The 26945-nt window shown below is 29.6% G+C and overlaps 2 protein-coding genes across 2 annotated transcripts; one reads left to right on the top strand and one right to left on the bottom strand.

Annotated features, from left to right (window-relative positions):
• Positions 1 to 418: 418 nt before the first annotated feature.
• LOC100165322 (hepatocyte growth factor-regulated tyrosine kinase substrate) lies at positions 419 to 11863 on the top strand. Its single transcript, XM_001943411.5, has 15 exons — positions 419 to 747; positions 832 to 916; positions 2895 to 2970; positions 3045 to 3233; positions 3376 to 3525; positions 3607 to 3731; positions 4953 to 5025; positions 5453 to 5551; positions 5678 to 5740; positions 5814 to 5945; positions 6021 to 6276; positions 7410 to 7594; positions 7657 to 7819; positions 11150 to 11242; positions 11303 to 11863. Exons 1-15 carry the CDS (start codon positions 717 to 719, stop codon positions 11815 to 11817), a joined length of 2235 nt encoding a protein of 744 aa, XP_001943446.1. The 5' UTR covers positions 419 to 716; the 3' UTR covers positions 11818 to 11863.
• Positions 11864 to 12362: 499 nt separating this feature from the next.
• On the bottom strand, positions 12363 to 25870 carry LOC100167345. Its single transcript, XM_016808735.2, is given in 5 exon segments — positions 12363 to 12457; positions 12460 to 12514; positions 12584 to 12657; positions 12848 to 12935; positions 25464 to 25870. Coding segments are annotated over 5 exon segments (333 nt in total). The 5' UTR covers positions 25548 to 25870; the 3' UTR covers positions 12363 to 12425.
• Positions 25871 to 26945: the final 1075 nt, after the last annotated feature.

Here is a 26945-nt window from a genome sequence, read left to right on the forward strand (position 1 = left end):
AGAAATAATAATAAAATAATAAAAAAATAATAGTATTGTTTATGCATCGGAATCGGGATTCACGAAACCATAAAACAATATTCAGTATCAAAACCTTCGGAAATTGTGTGCAGTGTTGCCGTTTTTCAGACAAAAATATAGCTACCGTGTTCCAAGCGAACAATAATGATTTTAGGTTTTTAATAATAATATAATGTCTATAAACAAAACCCATTTAATTACGATTGGTCAGCAAGCAAATTTCCGGTAGATGTACATTGTCATTGTTTTAACAATCGACAATGGTATGCACGATTTACTAATTATTATACCAAATTTATTAGACTACAAAAACGTCTGTCTGGGCGGTGACAAGTGACAGCTGGCTCACTATTCTTGATAACGGATTGATAAATGACAAGGTTCAGCGAATTAAAAAACGATTCCTGCTCCGCTGTTGTCACTATAATTTCGTCGTAGACTTCTCACATCTCAGTATCTCACTTATTGTCTTTTAATCTCTACTCTTTTCTATGTTTATTGTTTAAATATTTTATATTATTACAAATTTTTATTCTTTAGTTTTTTGATACTTAATAGTTTATATACAAAAAAAGCTAATATAATAATATAATATCAATTCAGTACACAGACACCGTGAACACTTACAAAAATTCCACAATCTATAATAACTAATTTTTTTTGTTATACACGCACTGAACATCACGGTCAACAAAATGTTTAAATCGAATTTTGAAAAACTACTTGGTAATTTTAATTGTTGAAATCAATAGCATAATAATATTATTGTATGTATGTAGTATGGTGCTTACATTTGATCTAAATTTCCAGATAAAGTTACCAGCAATTTGTTATTAGAAGCGGATTGGCCTACGACATTAGAAATATGTGACACAATACGACAGAAAGATGTCCAGTAAGAAAATTATATTTTACACTAGTTTCAATATATTATTAAGTAGTATCAATATTATAACAATAGAAATTTGGTATAAAATGATAACAACCAACATTAAAAACAATTTTGAAAAAATGTCTCCTTTTTTATACATTGTAGGTATAAGCGATTTCCTTAATATTATAATATAATATAATATAATATTATAGTCATACTCCCTATATATTATAATATATAAAAAATAATAGTTTTTATCTTCATGTTTATATTAAATTTAATATAAGGCATGGCCTTCGGAAGAAAATAAAAAAATAATGTAGGTAGGTATTGTGTAATAATATTATTTTGAATAATACATATGTTAACAGCATGAAGTACACAAATTATTTAATATTTTCGAATTTGAAACTTAATTGTAGCATATTTTTATACATCAAAACAGTTCTGATGGTGTCACATACTCAGAGGGGGAGGGTACATTAGTCATAACTTATAAATCTTAAATATGGGTGGATGGGTATTGATAGATGAAAAAATATAGGTTGGTTTAACAGAATTTTGAGGGGTAGGTCACCTCAAATTATTTGAGCAACACCAATTTTTTTTATGAGACATGCCACTGAGACTAATAGTGTATGCTACGGTTTCAAAGTAACCTTCTAAGGGCTAGTTGTACACTATCTCCGATTAAAGTTAACCGAAGTTTAATCGGCCGAATTTGGCCAGTTATAAAATCTTTCATCAGCTGATTAAGCGTAATCGAAGTATAACAGTAGACAGTACAACTAGCCCTTTGTCTGTATTAGATCTTATATACTGCAAGGGCCTTTCTTACAATGTCCGGTTAAAGTTAACCGGCCAAAATCTGCAATTAATAAAATCTGTTATCAGTCGTTTAGCGTTAACCGACACTTTATCGGACATTGTAAGAACGGCTCTAAGAATATAATAAAAACATTCGTTTTTAAAATACATTTCGAATTGTAGACAAATAAATTCTGTAACATGGATAATTACATATAAAAGCCAATAGATATTTCATAGTAATGATACTACATAACCACAAATAAATTGAGAAGTATGCTAGATATTATAGATTAAATGAAAACATTGTATCTTCAAAAACATTTTAGAGCTTTTTAAAATACTGCTGTGATACTAATAAGCTGTAATACCTATTTTATGATAGTTTTGTTAGTAAATAAAATATTTATTACTAGGGTTTGGATTTGAAGGCAAATGCCTTTTTTTTTGATAACGATAGAAAAATAATTTTTAAATTAAAATGTGTTTCATTTAAATTCTAAGGTACTGGGTGAAATTTTTTTTGCTTTTTTCTCTTATTTAATTTGTATGAGTTTAAATATCAATTGACTTCATAGTTTTCTATACATATTAACGGAACAAATCGATAAGAGCTTGTGAAGACGCGTTGTCAATATTATGTTTAAAATTGGTTTTAATGGGAGTTATTATCGGCAATATCAATAAAGTATTTGTTACGGCAATTTAATTTATTGTTTTTGTAAATGGTAGTTAATTATTTTTATATACAAACTAGTTAAATCAACTAAAATCTATTTAATTTTTTTTTATTTAATTTTGTGATCGGTTTTTTTTATATAAATTAAATGCTTTTTTTGTCATTTTTCTCATTTTAAATGTTTTTTTTTACTAACACGTTGAACGCCGATGTCGATTTGGCAAGCGCACGACAGTGGCCAACATGATTTAACCTGCGATCGACTGTCGCCAATTGTAAAATTAGTTGATATTACGGAGTTGTCAATACGGTTATGAATGTCCGATAGAAATTTCAAATATGTGTGCCACGTGGCCCGTTCACTCGCGTCAACTACGGGTTGACACAGGCATTCAACGTGTTAATTAATAATTATATTGTCTTAAAACTCGAATCCTACTTATTACTTACTTTTATCAGATTGTTATTACAAACTCATTGTTAGGTATTAAACATATTTAAAATGTCTTTCAGACCAAAATTTGCACTCAATGCCATTAAGAAAAAACTAATTAGTCCAAATCCTCACACAGCTATGTACAGTTTATTGGTGAGTATTATTTTAAAATAAAATAATCATATTTCTTAAAAATAATAATATATTATAAATTATATTATTTTTAGGTTTTAGAATGTTGTGTTAAAAATTGTGGTCAATTAGTACATGATGAAGTTGGCACTAAACCTTTTATGGAACAAATAAGAGAAACTATAAAAACTACTCCACATGAAAATGTTAAAAACAAATTACTTGAACTATTACAGACTTGGGCGTTTGCTTTCCGAGCTATTCCCAAATATTGTGCCGTTCAGGTAACTATATTTTCTTGACTATTAAAAAATAACAATTCATGCTCTATTAATAATTATAATATTTTCTATCTATGTATTTTATCTAAAAAGAAGTATTTTTATACATAATATTTTATTTTGTTGGTTTATTTTTCTTTGACAGGATACAGTTAACATAATGAAAGCTGAAGGTTATACATTTCCTGCACTTAAAGAAAGTGATGCTATGTTCAGTTCAGATGTAGCTCCTGGTTGGGAAGATTCTGATTGCTGTCATAGATGCCGTGTTAAATTTGGAATGGTTCAACGCAAAGTAAATTGTTCTATTTCAAGCTATTATTTAAGATAGTATATAAGTTAATATTGATGTTAAAATAATTTTTCTTTTTAATAGCACCATTGTCGTGCTTGTGGACAAGTTTTCTGTGCGCAATGTTCGTCACGTTCTTGTACATTACCAAAATTTGGTATTGAGAAACCAGTGCGTGTTTGTGAAGCTTGCTTTGAAAAATCACAAAAGTACAAAATTCTATTTTATTTTATTTATAATTTTATAGAGATATTCTGGGTACCTTTCAATAACTTGATTGCTATGTACCAGCTATGATTTTAATACCTAACTAAAACCTATTGGTATTACTTTGTATCCATTTTTTCAAGACATATTCTCTCATCCAATACTCAGGTCTTGGTTTTTTGGTACTGGTTTAGTTGATTCCCGCTAATAAAGTATTCTTCCACCATTTAGGTTTAATTAGATTCCCACCACTTATACCTCTCATATTTCAATATGTTCTAATCAATTGTTATACAATTTAAACTGCAAATAAAAAAAATACAAATATATTTTATGATAGGTAATAGGTATATGTGTGATATTCACTTATTGGATATTTTAAGAATATTATTTGGTGAAATCCATGTACATACATACATTATCCCCAATAATTTGTGAAAGTTTAAGAGTTTGATCAAATATTATAGCTGATTCCAGACAAGCTTATAATAATATTCAACAATCTGGCATTTTAATCACTCTACAGTAAACCTCAAATTTAACTTTGTGGAGCTCATACACAGAATGTTCATGTGGGCAAATACTAAATGCCAAATGGGCGTAACAAGAAACAAAGATGTACTAAGAAAAACTTTCTGGATTCATATAATCTATTTTGTATTTGTACTTTTTACGATTCACAGTATATTTTTCATTTTTCATTTTTTGTATTTAGTACTATTTTATTTTAAATGTATAAATACAGTATGGTGATTAGCACTTCGAAAATACGAGAGTTATAAATGGCGGGGAGAATACTTTCTGAATAGGTCAACTAAACCAATACCGATTTTTTAAAGTATATTATTACTTGGCTAATATTAATTGTTACTTTGCTAGACATGTTAGTCAGCCAATACTTAATTGTTTTGTAAATACATTACTTAGCTGATACAATTAATATTAAAAATACACAGATAAGCCATATCATAGGAGTTACCTAACTTTCAGCCACTAGGTTTGTTGTATCTGTTGGTTTAACCACAATGTAAACGGATACAACAAACGCTAGATCTAATACTATTTAATATCTGGTTTGTTATAAATTATCTACCTGGAACATCTCTAAATTATTTTATATATAACCAACTATGTATATTGCATTCAAAGATTTTATACTTTATTTCATAGACTAAATTATTATTTAAATTAAATTATTATTTTACCTATAAATTTTATTTTAGACCACAAATAAACAAAGGATCAGAAGATTTACCTATAGAATATCTTACCAGTTCTTTGGCTCAACAAAATCAAGTAAGCTCTATTTATTATTTGAGAGTTCTCCTTGGGATGTTGGACTAACAAGTTTAGGCCTATTATCAAACAAAACAAAACATTTCATAAGATCTGTATTTCTTTTTTTTTGCCCTATGAAATTATAAATTATATTATAAACCGATACTGTGATAGGATTTTACTTTTTAAGAGGACCCTCATGTTTTATTTCTGTCTTTAAAATATTTAACACATACAATTTGTTTTCAGCACTTTAACATTATAATGAATTGACCTTGGTATTATCTAACTTAAATTTACGATCTACAAACATTAAATTGATATGAATTAATTTGTGAATGATAACTGAGTTTGATATTAAAAAAATTTCAAAATAATAGATATGTTCACAAAACATTTTATTTATTATATGAAATGTTTTGAATAAAGTATTGAAATATTTTAGATACCAGCAGCCAATAGAAAAACAGAAGAAGAACTAAGAGAAGATGAGGAATTACAATTGGCTTTGGCTTTATCCCAATCTGAAGCAGAACAACAAAAAGTAATATAACTCAAAAATAATCAATTTTTAATTATTTAATATTTATTATTTTATTTAGTAAAAATCAAAATTTATTGTACAGTTTTATAATATGTGTATTGTATAATGAATTATACTTTCCAATAGGGGATACCTTTTATGAATTCTACTTCAATACCTGCGACAAGATTATATTCTTCACCACCAGTAGTAAGATAACAAGTTTTCATTCAATTATTTTTATAATTTGATAAATATTAATTATCTAACATTTCTTTCACAGAATGAAAAAAAGATTGAGGTTGAGGCTGAAGATGATCCAGAATTGGCACGTTATTTAAATCGTTCATACTGGGAAAGTCTGAAAATGGGAAATGTAACTAAAACAATGCAAACAAAAATGGCCTCAACCAATGTATGTTTTCAACAATGTTTTATAATTATAATTTATAGATGATATTAATTTTAAGTTATCAATTAAATAATTTAGGTAAATACCATTGAGTCACCAAACAATGAAATTAGTCCTGCCATGAATAATGAACAGTCTGATGACTCTGAGGAAATGGAATTGTTTATTACTTCTGTTAAATCACAGTTAGAAATTTTTGTTAATCGAATCAAATCAAATTTAAGTAGAGGTAGAACCGTTATTAATGGTGGTTCATTGGATACATTTTATTCAAAGATAACACCTATGCACCAAAAGTTATTGCAATATATTCAACAACAAGATGAGAAAAGATGTAAGTATAAATAATTGTTACTTACTGGAAATTATAAAAATATTATTTGGTCAATGCAGAATTGCAATGAACAATAACACTAGTTATTAATTTGTAAGTTCAATGTTCTTAAACAAATTTAAATGATTATGACTCACCAATAATTTAACGCTCTGTCTTTATTTATAATTCATAGTCGTTTCATACCAAAATTGTTAGTATTATAAAATATAATTACCTAATATAAAAAAATAAACTATACTAGTATAGTATCATGTAGACTGTATATTAGTGCATGGATAGTATAACATTTTTCATCAATTTAAGTAAATATGATTTTGAATAAAATAAAAATTTGGTACTTTTCTGTTATCCCTACTACCGCGAGTCTCAATTCTGTTATCTCGACTACCTCGCCGATGCTGATTTAGATAAAACCGATAATAAATCATAGACATGGATATAAATATAAAAATTTAAAATACCTCCCCAATACAGTTCATATTTTATACGTACATAGACCTTTTTTATGAGCATTTGAATATATAATTTTAACGATATTGTGTATTTAGTGGTAATTTATCAAACTCAATAAGACCTTAAAGCACTAAGCGGTCACCCACCTACCACTTGCAAAAGTTATGGGGTATTTACCCAGTAGCCATACGTGTTCGGTACTACTAAGCTAGGTCTAGTCTAATGCACTGTCTCCGCTCAGAATCGTATTACGTATCCAATGATTTATCATTGAATTCAAATATAACACATACGCATTACAATGACATACTTGACACTACTATACAGCAGAGTGGTACCCACTTGTCCCAGCTTTTAATTTATATATAAATATATATATTTAATATCTCGATGATTTTATGGTTTATATTATAACACTACAGTCCTGTGATAACTGATAATAAACGTTATACTAATATATTATATTATTATATAAATAGCAATTCATGTGTATTATGTATGAAAATACTGAACTATCGGAATAGTACTATAGTAGTAGAGATAACAGAATAGAGTAGTCGCGGCATCGAGTGGTAGTAGGGATAACAGAAAAGTACCAAAAATTTGAGGTGTATAAAAAAAAAAAATGAAATACATAAAATAATATTTAATTTATAATTAAAAAAAATCTTTTTTAGTATATTTTGAAAGGTTGCAAGACAAATTGGTTCAAGTTAAAGACACACGGGCTGCACTGGATGCGATGAGAGATGATCATAAAGCTGCAATTCAACAAGAAGCTGCGTTTGCCGAACAACAGAGGCAGATTCAGTTAGCTATGAAATTGGATGTATTAAGACAGAGAAAACAACAATACCAACAAGTAATTACCTTTTAGCTGTTATTTGAATTAAAATGATTTATTATTAACTGATTGTCTTTTAGTATCAACATCAAATGACTCTTCAACAAGTGCAACAACAAGAACAAGAAATGGCTATGAGAATGGAACATCAGAGGCAAAACTATCTTAATAGTAATATGTACGGCCCTAATTCTTTGCCAAGTATGCCCTCTGCACCTAATCCTTACATGTCGCCTGGTCCTAGTAAGTAACAGAAAGAGTTTTTTTTTATTTGAGGCCATTTAGATTTTAGACCTGTGATGCCTCACCACGCATCTATCGGATAGAGTCTATCCAACCTTACCCTTTATCCATTCCTAGTTCATAGGAATTTCAAATCTTCTCTGACTCAGTTCCTCCACCGCTGACTTGTTCAATCTGGCTTTCACCTTATGACTTTGTTAACTATCATAATCGATGCTCTCCGCACATTTCCTGCTCAGGGCTTATCATAATAAGTAATAACTAATAATATGAACATTTAACCTATCATAGTTATTGAATATTTTAATTATTTTTAATAAGTAATTTGATTAGTTTAAATAATAGTAGAAACTGTTTATAATAACATTCAAGGAACCAGTAAAAATTGGTCATAGTAACCGATAGTCATTATAACCAAAAAAAATATATATTTATACAATTTAGGGTGACCTACATAAATTCATTAGTTATGTGCTGGTTAAAATTTCCCCCTCCTTTTTTTAAACAAAAAAATTATATTTGCATTTTCTTCAATAATTGTGAATTGCTTTTGTTTGATCATTTTGCATCAATTCAACACTGAACACACAATTTACACCAGTGGCGCTAAACACGTTTTTATGGGGTGGTTTGCCCCAGTATTGGCTTTGTGATAGCTAAATTTACAATATAATCAATAATCATTTGGGTGGTTTGATGGTAACTAATTTTTATACTTTGCCCCACTAAATGAAAAACAAGTCTGCGCCACTGAATTTCACACTAAACACACAGTTAATTGCACTTTGACTACGATCCACTATAAGTCATTATATAGATCAGCGGTTCTCAACCTTTTTATAGTCGCGTACCACTTACACAATTTGAAAATTTTTACGTACCACCTGACCATTTTTTTTTTTTTGCTTATTAATAATGTATACGTTTATGTTATATGTATGTATAGAATTTTATTTCATTAGGAATTACAAAATGAGATAATATAAAATATATAAATATATAATAAAAAATAAAGTATTTAATTGAGTATTTTAATAAAAAAAATTAAAAATATAAAAAAAAATTAAATATGTAAAATTATTATAATTATTATGGTTTACTTTTTATTTCAATGAGACGATTGGTGTTGTTTTGAACGGACGATGACGTCAATATCGGGCTCCAAATTGCTAACTTTAAGTCTTAAATTATTTTCTACATTTAATCTACTTCTATATTTATTTTTTGTGTACAATAAGTTAGAAAATGTATTTTCGCACAGATATGTTGATACAAAAGGGATTAGAAACTGTAAAGCTTATGTGGACAATGCCGAGTATTCTTGTTTCACGTCCAGCCAAAAATTAGTGATATTTTTGGTTTTGAAAGCGGTTTTTAGGGTAGAGTCACTGGTTAAGTCAATAAATAATTCTTTTCCCAAAATACCTTCTGGAATGTTTTTAATATAATCATCTTCGAAAGGGTTTATGATCCATTTCATTTCTGAGTTATCCTCTGGAAAATATTGTAAAATATTGGATTTTGGAGAAGGGACTTATGAGTACTGCCCATTTCATTACATAATACTGTGAATAGTCTTGAATTGAGACGTCTGGCTTTGATTAGATTTACGATTTTTACAGCACTATCAAGAACTAATTTTAAACTTTTAGGCATGATTTTAGATGCTAATGCTTGCCGGTGAATCATGCAATGCATAGTTTTAGATAATGGGGCAACTTTTTTTATTCTTGTTGCAACTCCGCTCAGCCTTTCAGTCATTGCCCTTGCTCCATCAGAACAAAAACCCACACATTTACTCCACGGCAGATTTATTTCAATCAAATATTCATTAATGGTGGTAAAAATAATTTCAGATTTTGTGTGGGTTTGTAAAGGCTTACAAAACAAAAACTCTTCAATAATTTCATCATTGCGATTGAAACGTATAAATACCATTAATTGAGCCATGTTAGCAATATCAGTACTCTCATCAATTTGCAGAGCAAAAAAATTACAATCTTTCAAATAAAGCAATAATTTATTTTTTATATTTGACGACATGTCATCAATTCTTCTTTTGACAGTATCGTTTGAAAGTGACACTTTTTCAATCTCTTTTGCAGCCTTGTCTCCAAGAACACATCGCACGATTTCTTTTGCTGCTGGCAACACTAGTGTTTCCCCAATTGTATGAGGTTTTCCATCTTTAGCAATAATTAAACTCGCTAAATAAGATGCTTTAACGATATTTTCATTAAAGTTTGTAAAACTAGACATGCATTTCGATTCCTTTCGGAATGCAGTTAATTTTCTCTGAAAAAATTCAATGGGTTTATTTTCCGTTTCTGGATGCTTCGATAATTGGTGGTGCTTAAGTAGCGATGGCTTCATGCTTTGATTTGAAAGTGTTTCTTGACAAATTACACATTGAGGTAACGGAGTAGAATTTTCAGAACCAAATTTTACAACGAATCCCAATTGTAAGTAACTATCGTCATATTTGCGATTTGCCAGTGTTTTCCGTTTTTTAGTATTTGCGCTTTCGCTTCCTAAAAATCTTTTCATTTTACTTAATTTTATATCAAAAAAAAGTATGAAAAAAGTACATAAAAATATAAAATTTTAATATAAAATACACTTGATGCAAACAACGCGTATGACACTCGTGAATAAACCGAAGGAACTCACGAAACTAAGGTAAAAACACATAATTGTGAAATAAGAATATGCTTTGTCGGGCTTATCCGATAAAGTTTATCGATTTATATTATATTAAAGAGAATATCGTTATCTTAATTGCTACGATTACAAACGACCTCCACACCATCAAATAAACATTAAATAAACCAAATAATATTTAATGTTAATAATAATTCGTACCAATTTTTTTTATAAAGGAAGATTTTCTCCGCGTACCACTAGTGATACGCGTACCGCAGATTGAGAACCGCTGATATAGATACTTGAGGCGGCCACAAGTGCTGTGGCTGGTCTTGGGAAAGATATCTGAAATTAAATTAAAAACATACACTCTGTACGGAATTTGAACCCTCGTTAGACTGCTTGGCGCAGAACAGTGAGCCACCATAATCTGGGTAAACGTCTTAATCATTGTAAAAAATAACTTGAGGGGGGTACGCCTAATCTGCATACCACAGATTTCTTTAAGGGTACACTTCTAAAAATAAAATTAGGAGGTGGGCACATGTCATGTACCCTCCACTACACCACTGCCTATATGAACTGCTCACATTATAATTTACCAAATATGTTTTACATTGATAGAATGTCTTGCTTATTCTTTGTTTATACAAATACTAATAGTTTTTAATCCTTAATTTCTTATAGATTCATTGATGTCTTCTCAAATGCAAGAAAATGGTATACGGTATCCTCAGTCAACAGAATCGGCTCATTTTCAACATATTTCTCAACCTCAAGGTATAAAGTATTAGATAAAGTAAATAATAATAATAAAACAAAATGTGCATGAATTTGCAGGCTTTGTTACGAGACACATGATACCTCAAAATCCAAGTTCAATCACTAACAACCAACCAGTGAATTTACCTTCCAATGAGCCCAATAACATGTCACAAGTCAATTCAAACATTCCTCAGCCTATTTATCAACAACGAATGGCGCCTATGACAAGCACAATTAATTCAGGGGTTTCTGTTAGTCCGTCAATGAATTCCATGCACCAACAGTCACTTCCTGGTGTTGGCTCTCACACACAGTCTATGATGCCCGGCCATCAACAACCTCAAATGCAAAATATGGGTCCACCACAACACACGCTTCCAGTAGGACAGCCAATGATACCCAGTCAACATCAGCAGCCAATGATGGGTCAGATGTCTGCTATGCCTTATGGTGGACCTGTCCACATGGGACAGTATGGTGCACACCAAATACCTAGTCAGCAAGTAAATCCACAGCCGTCCGCTCCAAACCAAGTAGAACAGCCCAAAGTTGAGCAACCCCAGGTTGCAGAGTTAATAAGTTTTGATTAATTAATTTAATGTTTCGCATTCCAAATATACACATTTTTAACATTTATTTAAAACTAATATTATATTATTTTAACTTTGTGGGTATATTATTTAATTGTTTATTATATACATATTATAAATATTATAAATTAAAAAAAAAATATATATATATATATAAATAGTGCATTAAAATATTAACATAGAAAACAACCTTGTTAAGCTACTTAATACTATAACTTGCACACATACATTCAATGTCATTATATACAATTTCGAGGGTTAATCATTTCATCATGTCTAGAAAAATCTTATTGGCAATAACACTGCATGATTATCGTACACACATTCATCATCGTGAAAATAATTTAGTTAAATGGTTCAGCCGTAGTAAGGTGTTCTAGTGTATGGAGTCCGGTTATCTTCTTCTTTGATTTTTTGATAATAACTGTATGTCACCCACCACATGTACACGTAAATACCTGTAAAATATGATCATGAGTGGTGGCATGGTAATGTACCTATATTAAATTTAGTATTGTATAACTTAATTTATATTATACATACCCACGCATAGCAAGCCAACCACTAAAACCCCAAAGCTAGTGAAATAGAATTTATGAATCAAGAAGTCAATAGAAGTGTATATCACAGATATGACTAGTCCAATACATAACATGATTGTAAGTACTATCCAAGGAAGCATCAATATCTTCTTTCGCTAAAATAAAATCATCACGATGAAAGTACATTCTGCCAATGATTTTTTTTTGCATTAGTTAGTGCTTACCCTAAAAATCCCGACCAAAAGCAGAACCGATATTAATACTGTCATAAGCAGGTTGATGGCGACAATGATTTGTACTGAAAATAAAATTTTAATAAAAATTATTTGGTGATGGTAGAGACCTAGTAAAGAAGTGATTTTACTTTGAACAGGAAGAGTAGACAAATCTAATTACAAGTTACTCACGGGCCACGAGAAGGAATATTTTTAACTACGATTTGATAGTGTATAGTTACTATAGTTAGTTATTTGAAAATATAGACTTACCGACAGCTTTGGGTAAGAAATCTATGACAATGGTCTGTATTCTGATGTCACTTATCAGAATGATTAATAGAGTGACTATGGCAATCACCTGAAAAAAAGAAAACAGAAAGTAAATCGTTGGAAATGTGGTGTGCGTCTGTCAGATGTCAATCTGGTGCCTAAGTGTTGTACAAACTACAATTATTTATACAAATATGTTATCAATTATCATACGGATATAAGTATATAACGCTTGCAACCTTTGCAGAATTTCAGGTTCAGGTAATCTGGACATCTGGTCCAGATTTGATTTTCTAAATGAAATTTGTTGGCTCTCACGAGAGCGCCACACTCGTTATTTAAGGGGTTTAGTGTAGGCAATTCTAGTAACGTCTCTATATTACTTTAACAATTTGTATGTACTTACACGTCTAAGTTATTACTTTTCTACATTATTTTTAGGGTACCTGCCTATATAATAGTGTCAATGGTGTTCTAGAAAAACTTAACAACCTAAATGTATTAAACAGGACGTGTATCACAGTCTGAGAGGACTAATAATATTAACGATTCAGTTTATCCGGTGAAGGTTTTTTATTCCTTATTGATATATACCTATATTGATCCGCAACTGGTGGTTGATAATTGAATAAACATAATAATTGAATAAACATCAATAACAAGAAGCGCATGTTCGGTTCTTATAACTATTTATGCATAATATTATAATATTTAGTTACATATTATAGTATACTTCCACAGTTCCACATTACGGTTTAAAAGATGAATATTGCATGCCAACTCGCATCGATGTGTAAATATTGCGATACATGTTTTAATGATTTATTTTAACGAAACATGATATTACATGGTCGTTCTTTTGATGTCTGCAGCAGTGAGGACGTGGCAAAAAGTGTCAAGCGAGTATATTATAATATTATTTTATCGGTAATTTTAATAATATTATGTGACGTATAATCCGCGTGTAATGTCGTTTATTTGAAAATTAAAGTAATCATCTTAAAATGTGGCCTGATCGATCTCAAGTAGACGTGTAATAATGAATTCAAATAATTTTTCAGAAGTCACGTCGCGTTGTCAGGTCCATCGGTAAGATTGACAAAAAGTACATACAAATGAGCATAAATTGTTCACGCGCGCAACGCCGTATCGGTGACTTGTACGCTCGAGCCGCTATATTTTATGCACACCCAAGTCACACACTAACACAACTAATGATCATTTACTACGCACACATTTACATGCAAACAATTTGAAAATTGCCTATTTTGAACTGTCTCCTTAGAAACTGTCCGTTTGCATTCCCCATGATCTGAAATACATTGCATTCTATATTATATTATGTGAGGTCAACATATTTGGTAAGGCTATCTACTGTGAATTCTGTCTCGCGCAAAACAATTTATCGGATAAATTACGGGTGGTGTGGCGTCCTCTAAAAGTTACAGGACAATAAATTAATGGTTCTGGTTCTAGTTTTAGCGATTTACCCACATTATGATGCGCAACACGACACTTAAGATGGGGGGGGGGGATGCCTCATATAGCCACGGAGGACTCTGTTCTGTACATTTTATATTACCAAAATTACACGATCTTACAAGTTACAAATAATACTTGAAACTTTATACACATTTTAACACACATTATATTAGGTAATGATAAAAACAAAATATAGGTACATTTATATTAGGTACTATTTTTATTAATATTTTAAGATTTGGCTGACAGGACTTATGAGGGTTTATCGCAGTAATATATAGCTCCAGTAGTCCACCATATATATATCTATTTAGTGCTTTTTGATGTGACCTATTAGCTAAAAGTAGCTCCCGTTTTACTGCTGTTTTTCGATAATACATTATCCCAAATATTTTAAAAGGTATAAGTTATTAAACGTTTTCTAAATTATCAACTCGATTAAAGAAGCCACAAAGTTGAAGATTAAAGCATTTTCCTGCTGCAAAACGTGACGACTAACACCAAAAAACACACACACGTCATTGTCAAAACAATACGTTCATGTCTCGTTCTGTTCTGCAGATTATAAAAATAATATCAAAACGATAAAAGCCATAGAAAAATACAATATTTCAATTTTAACAAATGTTCGTCATTGTTGAAATTATTCTAAGTAAAATTTTAATATCTGCTTTATTTAGACTGAAACAGGTCTCTGCAAGAAGCATGGGTAGTAGGTACACAATTATTAATGTGTGTGGAGGCACAGACACACCACCCAGACACGCCACCACGACGTAATATATACGATCATAGAACACTGAAAGTATTTTTTAAATAATTGTCCTAAAATGTCTGGTGCTGCCTAACCTAACCGCCTACCCTGTTTTAGAATTATTAGTTTTGTTTTATTATTAATCCAATCAGCACAGAGAATACAATTTTCAGATTTGTACCTACTTTAAAATGTTAATTATTGAAGTATACTTAGGTTAGGCGAAGTATACTTAGTAGGTATACTATAGGTACCTACAGGCTTTCTAGTGATTCACTTGTTTCACTTTTTCTCACTATTTCACAATCAACTCACCTTTTTTACTATATCCTAAATTTCCTCACTTTTCTCACTTTTTTTCAGTATAACGTTACGACGTTATACGTAGTAGAAAAAATAATAACCCCCTACGTCATATCTTACGAGAGGTGCTATAGTCATAGTGAATACCAATAAAAATCTCATTATAATATAATGGCATAATGTAGATAATATAAACTTGATAATAAAATCTATTATTATATAGGTTATAAGTTATAATAGTTATATTTTATAATAAATCATTAAAGTTTGCTATTACCTAATTACCTAAGAATTTGTTATTTTATCCTTAAGATGTAACTCACTTTAACTCACTATTTTAACATGTTAAACTAAATCTAATATTATTTTTAATACTATCATTGATTATAAATACTAGTATGATAATATGATAAGGTTTATTAATTTATCTAATTAATTATTTTGCAGTGTAGTTTGAATTTCTCGAATCGAGCAATAAATTTAATGAATATTATCTTCGTAAATAATATTATTTGATGTGAACGTTGCGGTATTGTTCGAAATACCTATGACATATAAGTTATATTATTATAATTTGTTTGCGAGTTTGCGACCAGCCCGAACATATAATAAGTGAGAAAAATTCGACGAAAATAAGATCAATAATAATAAAATTGTCGGAATTAATTGACTGCGCAACAATGTTCAGATAGTTCGTGAAAATATTGGCCAAGGTTTTCTTCGGGCGTTAAACATGAATAAATTGATCGCCCGAAAGGGAAAATATTCACATTTTTGCGCGTCATCGTACCTATTATATTAATATTATCGTCAAGTGTTGCGTCACAGACTAAACGTTTCTAATGTTGTAATTTAACATAGTCTGATATTAATTAGGTACCTATTTAAAATGAGTTAGTTGATTTTAAAATTTTAAAATGTATACGTAGACACTAGACTTATATGCGTTACATCGACTCAGTTTGCGGTATTATTTGTTTTTTATACGCAAGTGACCAGACACCTTTTTGTTGTGCTATTATATATATATTAATATATTATATTATGTAAAAATCATTAATATTATAGCTAGAAAACGAACAACCAGCAAGAACATATTTAGATGATTTGTATCAGTTGATTTTTTCGATAAATTTAATCAAATGTATGTGCTGTACCTATTATAGGTAAATCCTGTTTATTTTTCTAGATTATTAAATTATTCAATCATAATATAAGATTATAAAGTTAAAAATGTTCTACTTTAATGAAACTTTTGATCATAATATTAACCTGTTAATTAGTTTTTTTAAAACTATTTCCTACCAATAATTTCTCCGTAATCGCCGTAACATTAGATTCATATCGCTTGAATGCAGAAATAGAATTTTTAACGTTATTATTAGATCTCGGATGTTAATGACTGTACATATTTTTTGAATAATAATTTATTATATAATACTCATCTGCAAAGTAACATTTGATTAAAACTTACGAAATATTATAAAATTATATTATTTTTGTATATTTTTAGAATCATACATTTTTAGTGTATACGAAGGAATATACTTATTAGTTATTGCGTATAATTATTATACCAATATTATAGGTATTGTATATTATATTGTTATGATGTTGAACTTAACATAAATATACCATTTAGTTAATATTAAAATATTTCAATATTTAGATTATGCAAATCTATTGATTTAAATGTAAATAAAATGTCGTTATTTAATTAATTATATTTTAATATTCATTTATTTGGAAGGTACCTATATAGTTCCACAATATTGCATTATTGCTTACTGATGCAAACATAAGAAGTGCATAACTGATTAGACATTTAATTTAAATACGTCGGGAATTGGCGTATAAAATAGAATGGAAATAATTAATGCAATAACACTACTAGTTTTGCGTAAATGTTTTTCAAGATCAAACTCGTTTTGTTTTTATTTTTAATGGCGTAAGAATAATAAATTTACTATTTAAAGATGTAATAAAGCATCCTTAACGATCCACAGAAAGCGCCTATAGCAGCACACTAACTTGCACGTACAATAAACGACATTTAGCATATATCATCAAACACGCGATAAAAGGCGATAAAATCAGATAGCAACACTGCAGCGATAATTAGTTACAAGTTACGACTATCTTGTACAGTAATCGACCAAACTTTAAGTTCATCTAAATATTATTACAACGATTTCCATACGATATTAAATAATATTTGATGGACCTATATGGCTATACATTATATTATATATTATATCGATTACGTTGATTTTGTAACGCACATGACTTTTTATTGTATTGAATTCACAATTTGTCTGCACCAGAAACTTGTTTTTAACTTAGCGGACTTAACGATTGAAAATTCGGGGATTTTATTTACAACAAATGATTACATTTTGAAAATGTCTGCATTAAGTCGGGAGAGGAAACAACCTAATACACCTGATTTTATATCGATTCCTATTCCGATTCTGTTCATATAATGATGGTACCTAACAATCAACGACGCCGGCGATTGATTTCGAATTAGTACCTATTAGGTAAAGATAGTGGTGAATCCAGAATTTTTTTTCAGCAGGGTTAAAATACAATATAGACAAATTTTATCTGAAAATTATTTATTAATAAAATGTTGTTATTTATAAAATTTCGGAGGGAAGTTACAGAAGGAGGATATAGAATAATATTGATAATCGATGGAGTAAATGATATTGAATTTTCGATTGTCTATTATTGTTAGCTCTGCCTATAATATTGATGTTTGCCAGCAATACGATTTTCTTTCTGGAAATATTAACGAGTAACTAAATTATATTATATTATGTTCCGTCGAACTGCTTGGCCGTATGTTTAAATAGACATTTCCACCGTCCTAAATATATTGTAACATTCTATAAGTGAATATGTGCCAAGGAAAATTATTATTAATAAATCTGGTATGGTTGACCTTTATTATTATTAAAATTATAACTCAAAATATTTGATTCCAGACGTCAGATTCCCTCGTAAAAATTCGTTTAAAAAATAACTTTTTATGGGTCGGCGTAAGAGCACGTGCCCATATAATATAAGTGTTTGATCGAGTGTTCTGTCTTGTACATATCCATATTGTATACGAGAAACCATCATCTGCTAATCACTTTATATTGGTTTCGTCATTAGTATAATAGTACCTAAATGATAAATAAATAAACATAATATATAATATATGTATATTGAACAAACGATTTCTCGTTTATACATTCGCTCACACCATCGACGTGCTTACTATGCTAAATATATATACTTGTTATCGTCTCGCAGAGCAACTGGCAGAATATCGAAATGCGTAGTAATGTATGTGGATATAAAAAAAAACGTGCTGTACTGCTGTAACACGTCATAATATACAAATTTACACACACGCATGACATACACATACCTACAACCTAAGTCTAATAAATAGTTGTCTCAAATACAAAATGTTTATATGCACGCGTATCAGAGTAATGTCTGAGAACGATTTTGGAGTGAAATAAGTGTTTTAAGGTCCACGTGTAATCTATGTGTCTAATACTATACCTAATATATTGTAATTACATTCGAGCTTCAATAACTCAAAAACCTCGATAATTATTTGAATTTTTTTTCTTGCCCCTTGAAGTGTTTTTAAATTGTGTGTTGAGGTAATTTTTTTATAACTCGAAAAATACACATGAAGAATTTATTTTTATTCTCCTTGAGATTCCAGTTATTAAGCTACGTAGGTCCTCTATAATTGGGCATAAGCGTTTTCAACCAAAATCGTACCCTTTCTTTTTTAACATTTTTACTTTATGTTATACATGAAAAGAGAAGTATAAAAAATATAGTTTATATACAAATTATATATTCTAATATATCATTTTTTTCAATAATTGTCTATTTGATCAGTTGTTAGTACTTATCTATACATACTACTATTATATTATGTCTGTACAGTTACCAAGCATGCTGCATGTAAAACTTGTCTACATTTAGGTACTTTATGTTATATGTCATATGGAAAATTATTATAAATATAAGTACCTATTGTACACAAATTATTAATTTTTGTCTGGGTACTTAAATGGTATTTGCCGTCACTGCAATCAAACTTAACTACCACCGATAAAATAATTAATAACAACAGTAATTGTATAGGTATGTATTTGTATTTTATTATTATTTCATAATTTTTATATACAACTAACATCTTGAATAATTATCAGTTTTCTACATGTTTAACATAAAGTAAATTAAACTTTTTAGTTTGGCCGAAAAGGGTTTTGCTCGATCTATTCGTAAGAAGTACAACAGTCGTGAACTATATGTATACTATATCTATGACCTACCTTTATTTTTGGTAACCTATCGATTCCACCATCTATAGCAATTTTTAATCGTGGTCATCCCGGTTAATCCATGGCTTTATTAAATAATTGAAAAGTAAATTTATATTCGATTTAATATATTTATATATTATTATTATGTTTCAAAATTCATAATTGCTTATTTCAATGTGCCAAGTTCAGCAATGACGTGAGGACAAATTGACACTTAGGTCTACTGATAAGCTCAGATTATTTAGAGCGTGTCATTCTTCACAACTATCCTGCAATCAGCGATAAGCAATTGAGAAACATTAAAAGTCAGTATTTTAGATAAAATAATAGTATACTAGGTAGGTGCTATATAGTATACAATGTGATTTACCAAAGATGATTGATCACCTCATGTTTTTTATCATTAGGTATTCAAATTCAGATTTTTAGAACTTTTGTATACGCAAGGACTATATATTTTCAATAACTTATATTTTGGATACCATACCTAATATAATGACTAATGAGATCCTGATGCTATACAAACATTTTTTTTTTATAATTAGAATCAACCTTTTTGACTGTAAATTGTTAATCAGATAATTTAAGTATCTAAATCAAACTTCGAACTATAGTAGTTTCAAAGATATTAAAATTGATATACTAAGGATAATACTTCTTAAATATGGTTTTACAGAAATGTAAAATAAGTAGATTTAATATTGAATCTTTAGTATTAATTGTAGGTAGGTACTCCGTACTTGGACAATTTTAATAAAATTATAAAATACTCTGATAAATCACTATCAATTAATTATTAGGTACCTACTATAATTTTCAAAACTATTTCTTCCAAACCCATTATTATGACCCTATATTATATTATCCTTAATACAGTAAGTTAAATAGCTCAAAAACTAAACGTTGTAATTTCGATTTTTATACATCACAATTTTTAAAAGGCATTGGTTTAACAACAGGGGAAAATGGGGGTAATCACGCTGGGTCTATCGCCCTGTATACATAGCTATTTAGATGTTTATGTAATTTATAACAATTGACTGAATTTACTATTTGTAAAGGAAGTATACATTTTTCAAATAAATCCTAGTTCGACACGTTTGCAAATTAGCTGACTCGATAAGTTATTTGCCCGATTAAAAAGGGTCGGCTGAATCGATAGGTGGTTGCCCTAATAAAAAATAGCGTGTCGAATTGAAGAAATCCCATATTTTTGTACTAATACAGGCGAATGTTTGGATTTGCTTCTATATATTAATATATTATATTTAGTTTATGTTCTTTTAACTCAAATGCATTAACACATTTTCTACCTTTTAGTCTTAAAACTGATAAATCTTAGAACCTATATAAATGACAAAATATTTTGTGTTTGATACTTCCAAGCAGATACATTAAAACTCGATTGATACCTATGTCACCAAATAACAAGACAAATCGATTACTATAATGACAGAAAATGTGAGGTTTCCGCTTAATGTCCCATCCTCATATTATTATAATATTATCTAAATAATAAACAACGTATGAGACTGGTTTGTATGCAGGGTCGAAAATCAGATAATTTGAGGCAGTGAATTTTCCTCATAATTGTTGGTTAATTTAACAGTATACAAGAATACAATACTACTAAGTACTAGTATGTAAGTACTAGTATCTATACTTGATATAAATGCACAAATCAAAACCAATTACTATATGTAGAATGCTAAATACTAGATAAAATAAGAATAATAAGATATTCACGGGTTAGGCGAGAGGATTAACTATTAATACATCAGTTCAAAAGACTAATTATATTGTTTTTTTTAACTTAAAACTTTGAGCTGGTGTAATTGAAAGTTATAGTTCATAGTTATACCTTACACACCCTGGTATACAGGGAAATAAGCTGATTACAAATAAGTCTCAATAATAATATGTTTGCATATAATGTTACCTATAATTTTTATGTTTATATTTCTTTAATTAATATTGTCTATAAAATATTTATAAAATAATATAGGTACTATCTTTAATGTTATCTTGGTTATTATAATGACTAGAATTTAATTGGGTTTCGAGTAGACATCGCATTAATCGATTTATATACTGTAGGTATAGGAAGTATGAACTGTTATTTGTTAAATAATGTACCAAAGTAGACTTTTTGGTTACCTATAGATGTGCTCGCTCGTAAGTATAAAGTCAATTTTATTTTATAAGTCTCATTTTATTTATTTCTGACGTACTTTTCTGTAAATGCATTATACTGATAGTGACATTTATGTTTAAAATTTAAGTATTAAAAGCAAATATTCAGCTTACACAATAAAAATTTAAAAAGCTATTTTGATTGTTAAGATCTAAAAAACTGTGTTAATAACTATATGTAGGTAGGTATACTTAATTGTATTGTCATCAGTGTTATTATTTTTTCTCATAATATATGATACCTATGTTGAATTGTTGGAATACTTTTTTAAACATATTAATTAGCTAATAGGGTATAAAGTATTCTTCAAAGTAGGATATTAAATTAATTAAAACATGCACACTTTTCCACATGGTAGTGAATTAAATTTAATGTATCTACATAATATTATATATATTACTTTTATTACATGAGTTATAAGTTTTGAGAGTAGATATTCATTAAATTTTTTCAAGTGGTGAGCTAAAAGCTGTTTTTGAATAATAACAAGAGGCATAATGTTATAATTTATATTAAAACTCGTAAGTCTAACCATCGACGGCGTAAAGCTTTTAATAAAATTCGTTTTAAAATTCCTTTCAAAATAATTATAGGTTTTAAGCACGATATTTAATAAGTTTTTTAAATGTCATTCTGAGATATATCCTTAACGAGCGTTAGCTGTTAGAGCCACGCGCAAGTATAGTTAAAATTATTAGATCGGTATAAAAGCCACGATAAGAGCTTAAACATTAAAAGTTCAAAACTACAAAAAGTTTAGTCGGCGTAATTGCCTAATCACACTACGTTTAAAAGAATAGTTTTAATGATCTACATATGTCTATATATATCTGTCCAGTGCCTAATGGCCGTCGCATACAAAATACTTATTCTGAAAAATTATGATACAAACATGAAATACCTACCACGTGGTTACCACCTGTTGGACTAATCAGCAGTCGGAATTTGTCTCTTTAAAGCATTCAAGACGCATTATTGTTTCAACATTGATTTGTGTACGATATTGTTCAAATCATATTATAGTATGTTTGCAGTATTGCGTTTTATCCTCTTATTTTTTTTGTTTTCAATATTATCCATCAAACATTTTTTACTTCTGCCATATGTATTTTAATGTACAATAATATTTCGCATTATTAATTTGAATAAAGCATTAACAAAAAAAAAAAAAATATCGGCATGAATTGATTTAAAATCTGTTGAAAAGCGTACAAAAGTGCAACTGTGTTTGATATACCGATATAATATTATAATATGATTAGTAATTTATGGATAAAGATTATATTTTTGTTTCGTGTAATTTTAATATTTTATCACGTTATTACTGTTCGGTTTTCATTGAAACGACCCACGGGCGTTATAATAATATGTTCAATCAAATATTTGGCTCTATATAATTTTATCGTTATAGTAGTTGTACCTATAACATCTACGCGTAACATATTATTATTGATTAGGTACATTCACCAATTACATAGAATTAGCGTAGTTTTACTATTTTTTAGTAATCCAGTTAATTAATAATTATTTAAAGATTCGACTGATATAAGTGCAACCCATAATTTAATATATAATACATAGTGAATAAGCAGAATAACCCAAGTGGAATTTTGAAAATAAATCTAATTAATAATACATTAATTTGGAACCGATTTGCTTTACCATGGAAATATTTGATTACCGAATAAACAATGAAATATCAGTTTAATCATTAAATTAATGTAAACAATGAAATTTGGTTTTCTATGAATATTATTTTCGTTGACTGCGACGTGTATTATACATTTATACCTTTCATACAACTAAGGTTTTCGGTTTGAATGTATAAGACATTATGTAATAAAATATAAAACCTTACTTACCGAACAGCTAGAAATATTGTATTGGTTTGGTGTTAGTTACACTTTTATTTTCCCTGTCTATTAAAAGTTGCGGGTATAATATTATATTTACAATTTAAAACTTATGGAAAGGCAAAACTGTATGTAAATTAGTAAGTACCTAGGTAGGTAGGTAGGTTTATAATCGGTGAGTTGGTGAATATCGAAAAATGTCAGGAGCATTATGATTTAATTATTATATATCAATATCAAATTTTACATTACCTAACTTAAGATGGGTTGTACGTATTTACCTACTGTAAACAATATAAAACAAAGAATTGTTAAACAAATTACTGTTATGCATGCGAGTAGTTAAATTTGTGACAAAACAACGAGTATAATAAGATTGTTTTGATTATAACAATTTTGAGTGAACTTTTCGTGTGAGTAAAAATACAATGTTAGGGGTGGTTCCTAAGTAAATTTAAATTATATTTTAGAAACATGATATTGTATTGTTGATTATAAATTAATAAATTATTGAATGTGTTGGAATAATATTATCAAATTTAACATAATAGTTCTAAGGTAATCGAATAAGAATGGACTTCAATCTCATGTGCAAAGATAATGATCAATACGTCAATAACTATAATAATTGAAAAAAAAACTTTTTTGATTAAACAATTAGGTTAATTATAACTATATAAAACTATTACTTGTGGTGTAGGTGATTAAATTATTTATATTAAAAGTGTTTAAAGAGGAACAATTAATTTACAACTTGAAGACAGAGACGTCTTGTCGATGTGTCAAGCTCAGGACATGGTGATTTTTATAATATACCTATCTACTCTAATGAGTAATAATTAATAATACACTAATACTCGATTTTACATAATATAATATCGTATTCGTATAGAATATGATAGACAACTAATAATCAGTGGCCACTATTTTCGTAACGTAATATTAATAATTTTACATACTAATTTTAAAACCAACTTATAGGTACAAAAAAGAATTATGAGCGTTAAGAACATACGTATTATGTATAAACTATAAACGTATAATGCATACCAAGTTAGATAAATAATATTGTATGGATATTGGATAGATCTGTAAGTATTTTTCACTTATTCACTAATAATGATGTGTTTATGAGCGTACGAATTAAAAGTGTTTGCACATAATATCATAAACAGAAAATGTGTAAAAGCGTTTTCATTAAAGATAGTGTTTACGATAAATTGAGTATCCTTATTTTTTTTTCTATCTAGGTCATAAAAACTATTTTTCTGTTTAACTGGAACGAGCTCAAGCCATGGTCATGCTATACAGACGCTGCTGTCACTGGCTGCAGTGCCCTTTAATAGCGACTAATATATATATATATATTAGCAGTGCCGCCCTTGAACTTTAGGCGTAACCTAAACGGTATTAACGACTTTTGGTGCTGTGACAAGTTTAATAATACGATGATGATTAATAATAAACACACTGCCGGAAACCGTGTGATGTACCTATCTATACGGCAGGTATATTAATCCTAATATAAGTTTTGTAAAGTATTTTAGGCACACTATCATTTTATAATATCATTATATATTATAATATGTACCTAACTACTTGTACCGCGAATAACGTCATATAACGTCATAAAGTGTATAAACGAGGGAAACTTATTATTACTATTATTATTATTTCTGTTAATTACTATTCCGTAGACGCCGCTGATGATGGCTCCGGTCTTGAGCGGGAAACCCAAAAACGACGTGGCCACCGGAAACTTTCGACCCATCTCGGAGCCTAAGTTTACCGTGAAAAACTTAGGTGGAATACGACGGCACTCGTTGCACGTCTATCGTAAGTCTTTTAATCGACTTGCACTGCACCGGCGTGACTGCAGCACTCGGCCGCGGAGATAAGAATATAAAAATATTCGATTATAAGATTTTTATATTAAATTTTTTACTACCAACGGCGTGTGTTTATGGAATTTGTTGTATTATTATTGTTATAGTATTTTTACCACACGACTTGTGAACACCGTGTGCACACGCGACAAGCTCGCCGGCTGCTCGAAACACAACTGCACACTATATTATATGAGTGAGTAGGTATACGACACTCCACCGCCACCGCCACCGTGCGCGGCTGGTTATGCTACCACGGACCTTGTAGTGAGTGGCCCATAAATAGACTTGACCGTTGGCGAAAAAACGCGCTCGCCGCCCGGACCTACCTCTCCGGACATCGTTTACACACCAATAACAATACAATATGATATAATATAATAACAACAACATCACCAAGAGGCGATGATAACGCTTAGGTATTAAAGTCTGTTATGATCGGAATCTGTACGTTTTACTTTTTAATGATAAAAAAACGTTTTCACAATAGACCTACTTTACACGTTTAATCAAAATATTATGATCTCGGACGCCTTCGACCGATATACCCTCTCTCCCCCACTGGTCGAAAAACGTCACGAGACGTCACGAGACTGACGGTAACTCGTTTGATGGTACAGTACAGGTACACCAAAGTACTCGAGTACCCAATTAGCTGCCAGCGTTTCAACTTTCAGAGATGTATGAAAGTGAACTCACGCTTCGCTTATAATAATATGCCAATCGATTTTAATAAAAGCATAATATTAGTTTGTATATTATATAATTTTTAGCTACCTATATAATATGTGCAGTGTACAATAATTAACAATATAATTACGAGCCCATTCGGAACTGATTTCTAGAAACTGGTACTTTTTTACGTATACCGATCGGGATTTAAAATGATAGGTATACCAAGATCGTGGTCGCGGTAAAACCGGCAGTGTTCTGGCGAAATCAGGACCAATGGCAAGTATGAGTGTGAAGTCGGTCGTTCCGATACAGCATAATTATATTATGTACGGGAATTTACCGATTGTGCTCAAAATGACCTATTCATATACCAATAATAACATTGCGCGTAAAAAATGTAAGGTCGATTGACCAGTTGCGCGTGGTCTGCATTTTCGGAGTTGATATTGACCAATATTGCGCTAAATAAAATAGTGGTTGGTCATTTAAATTTAAAATATACAAAAATAATATTTATTGTATTCAGCTCTTAAAATCGTCAGTAGACGATAAATCGGGTCCAAGACAGTATATAGTAACAAAGACGGTCGCCGGATAAATGATAAGCG

Source organism: Acyrthosiphon pisum, chromosome A1 (assembly GCF_005508785.2).
Source record: "Acyrthosiphon pisum isolate AL4f chromosome A1, pea_aphid_22Mar2018_4r6ur, whole genome shotgun sequence".
Classification (NCBI taxonomy): Eukaryota; Metazoa; Arthropoda; class Insecta; order Hemiptera; family Aphididae; genus Acyrthosiphon; species Acyrthosiphon pisum.

Coding starts and splice junctions, on each gene's coding strand:
- LOC100165322 (XM_001943411.5), top strand. CDS start 717: ATGTTTAAATCGAATTTTGAAAAACTACTTG. Junction 3,732..4,952: donor TGCTTTGAAAAATCACAAAA/GTACAAAATTCT, acceptor ATTTTATTTTAG/ACCACAAATAAACAAAGGAT. Junction 5,026..5,452: donor CTTTGGCTCAACAAAATCAA/GTAAGCTCTATT, acceptor GAAATATTTTAG/ATACCAGCAGCCAATAGAAA.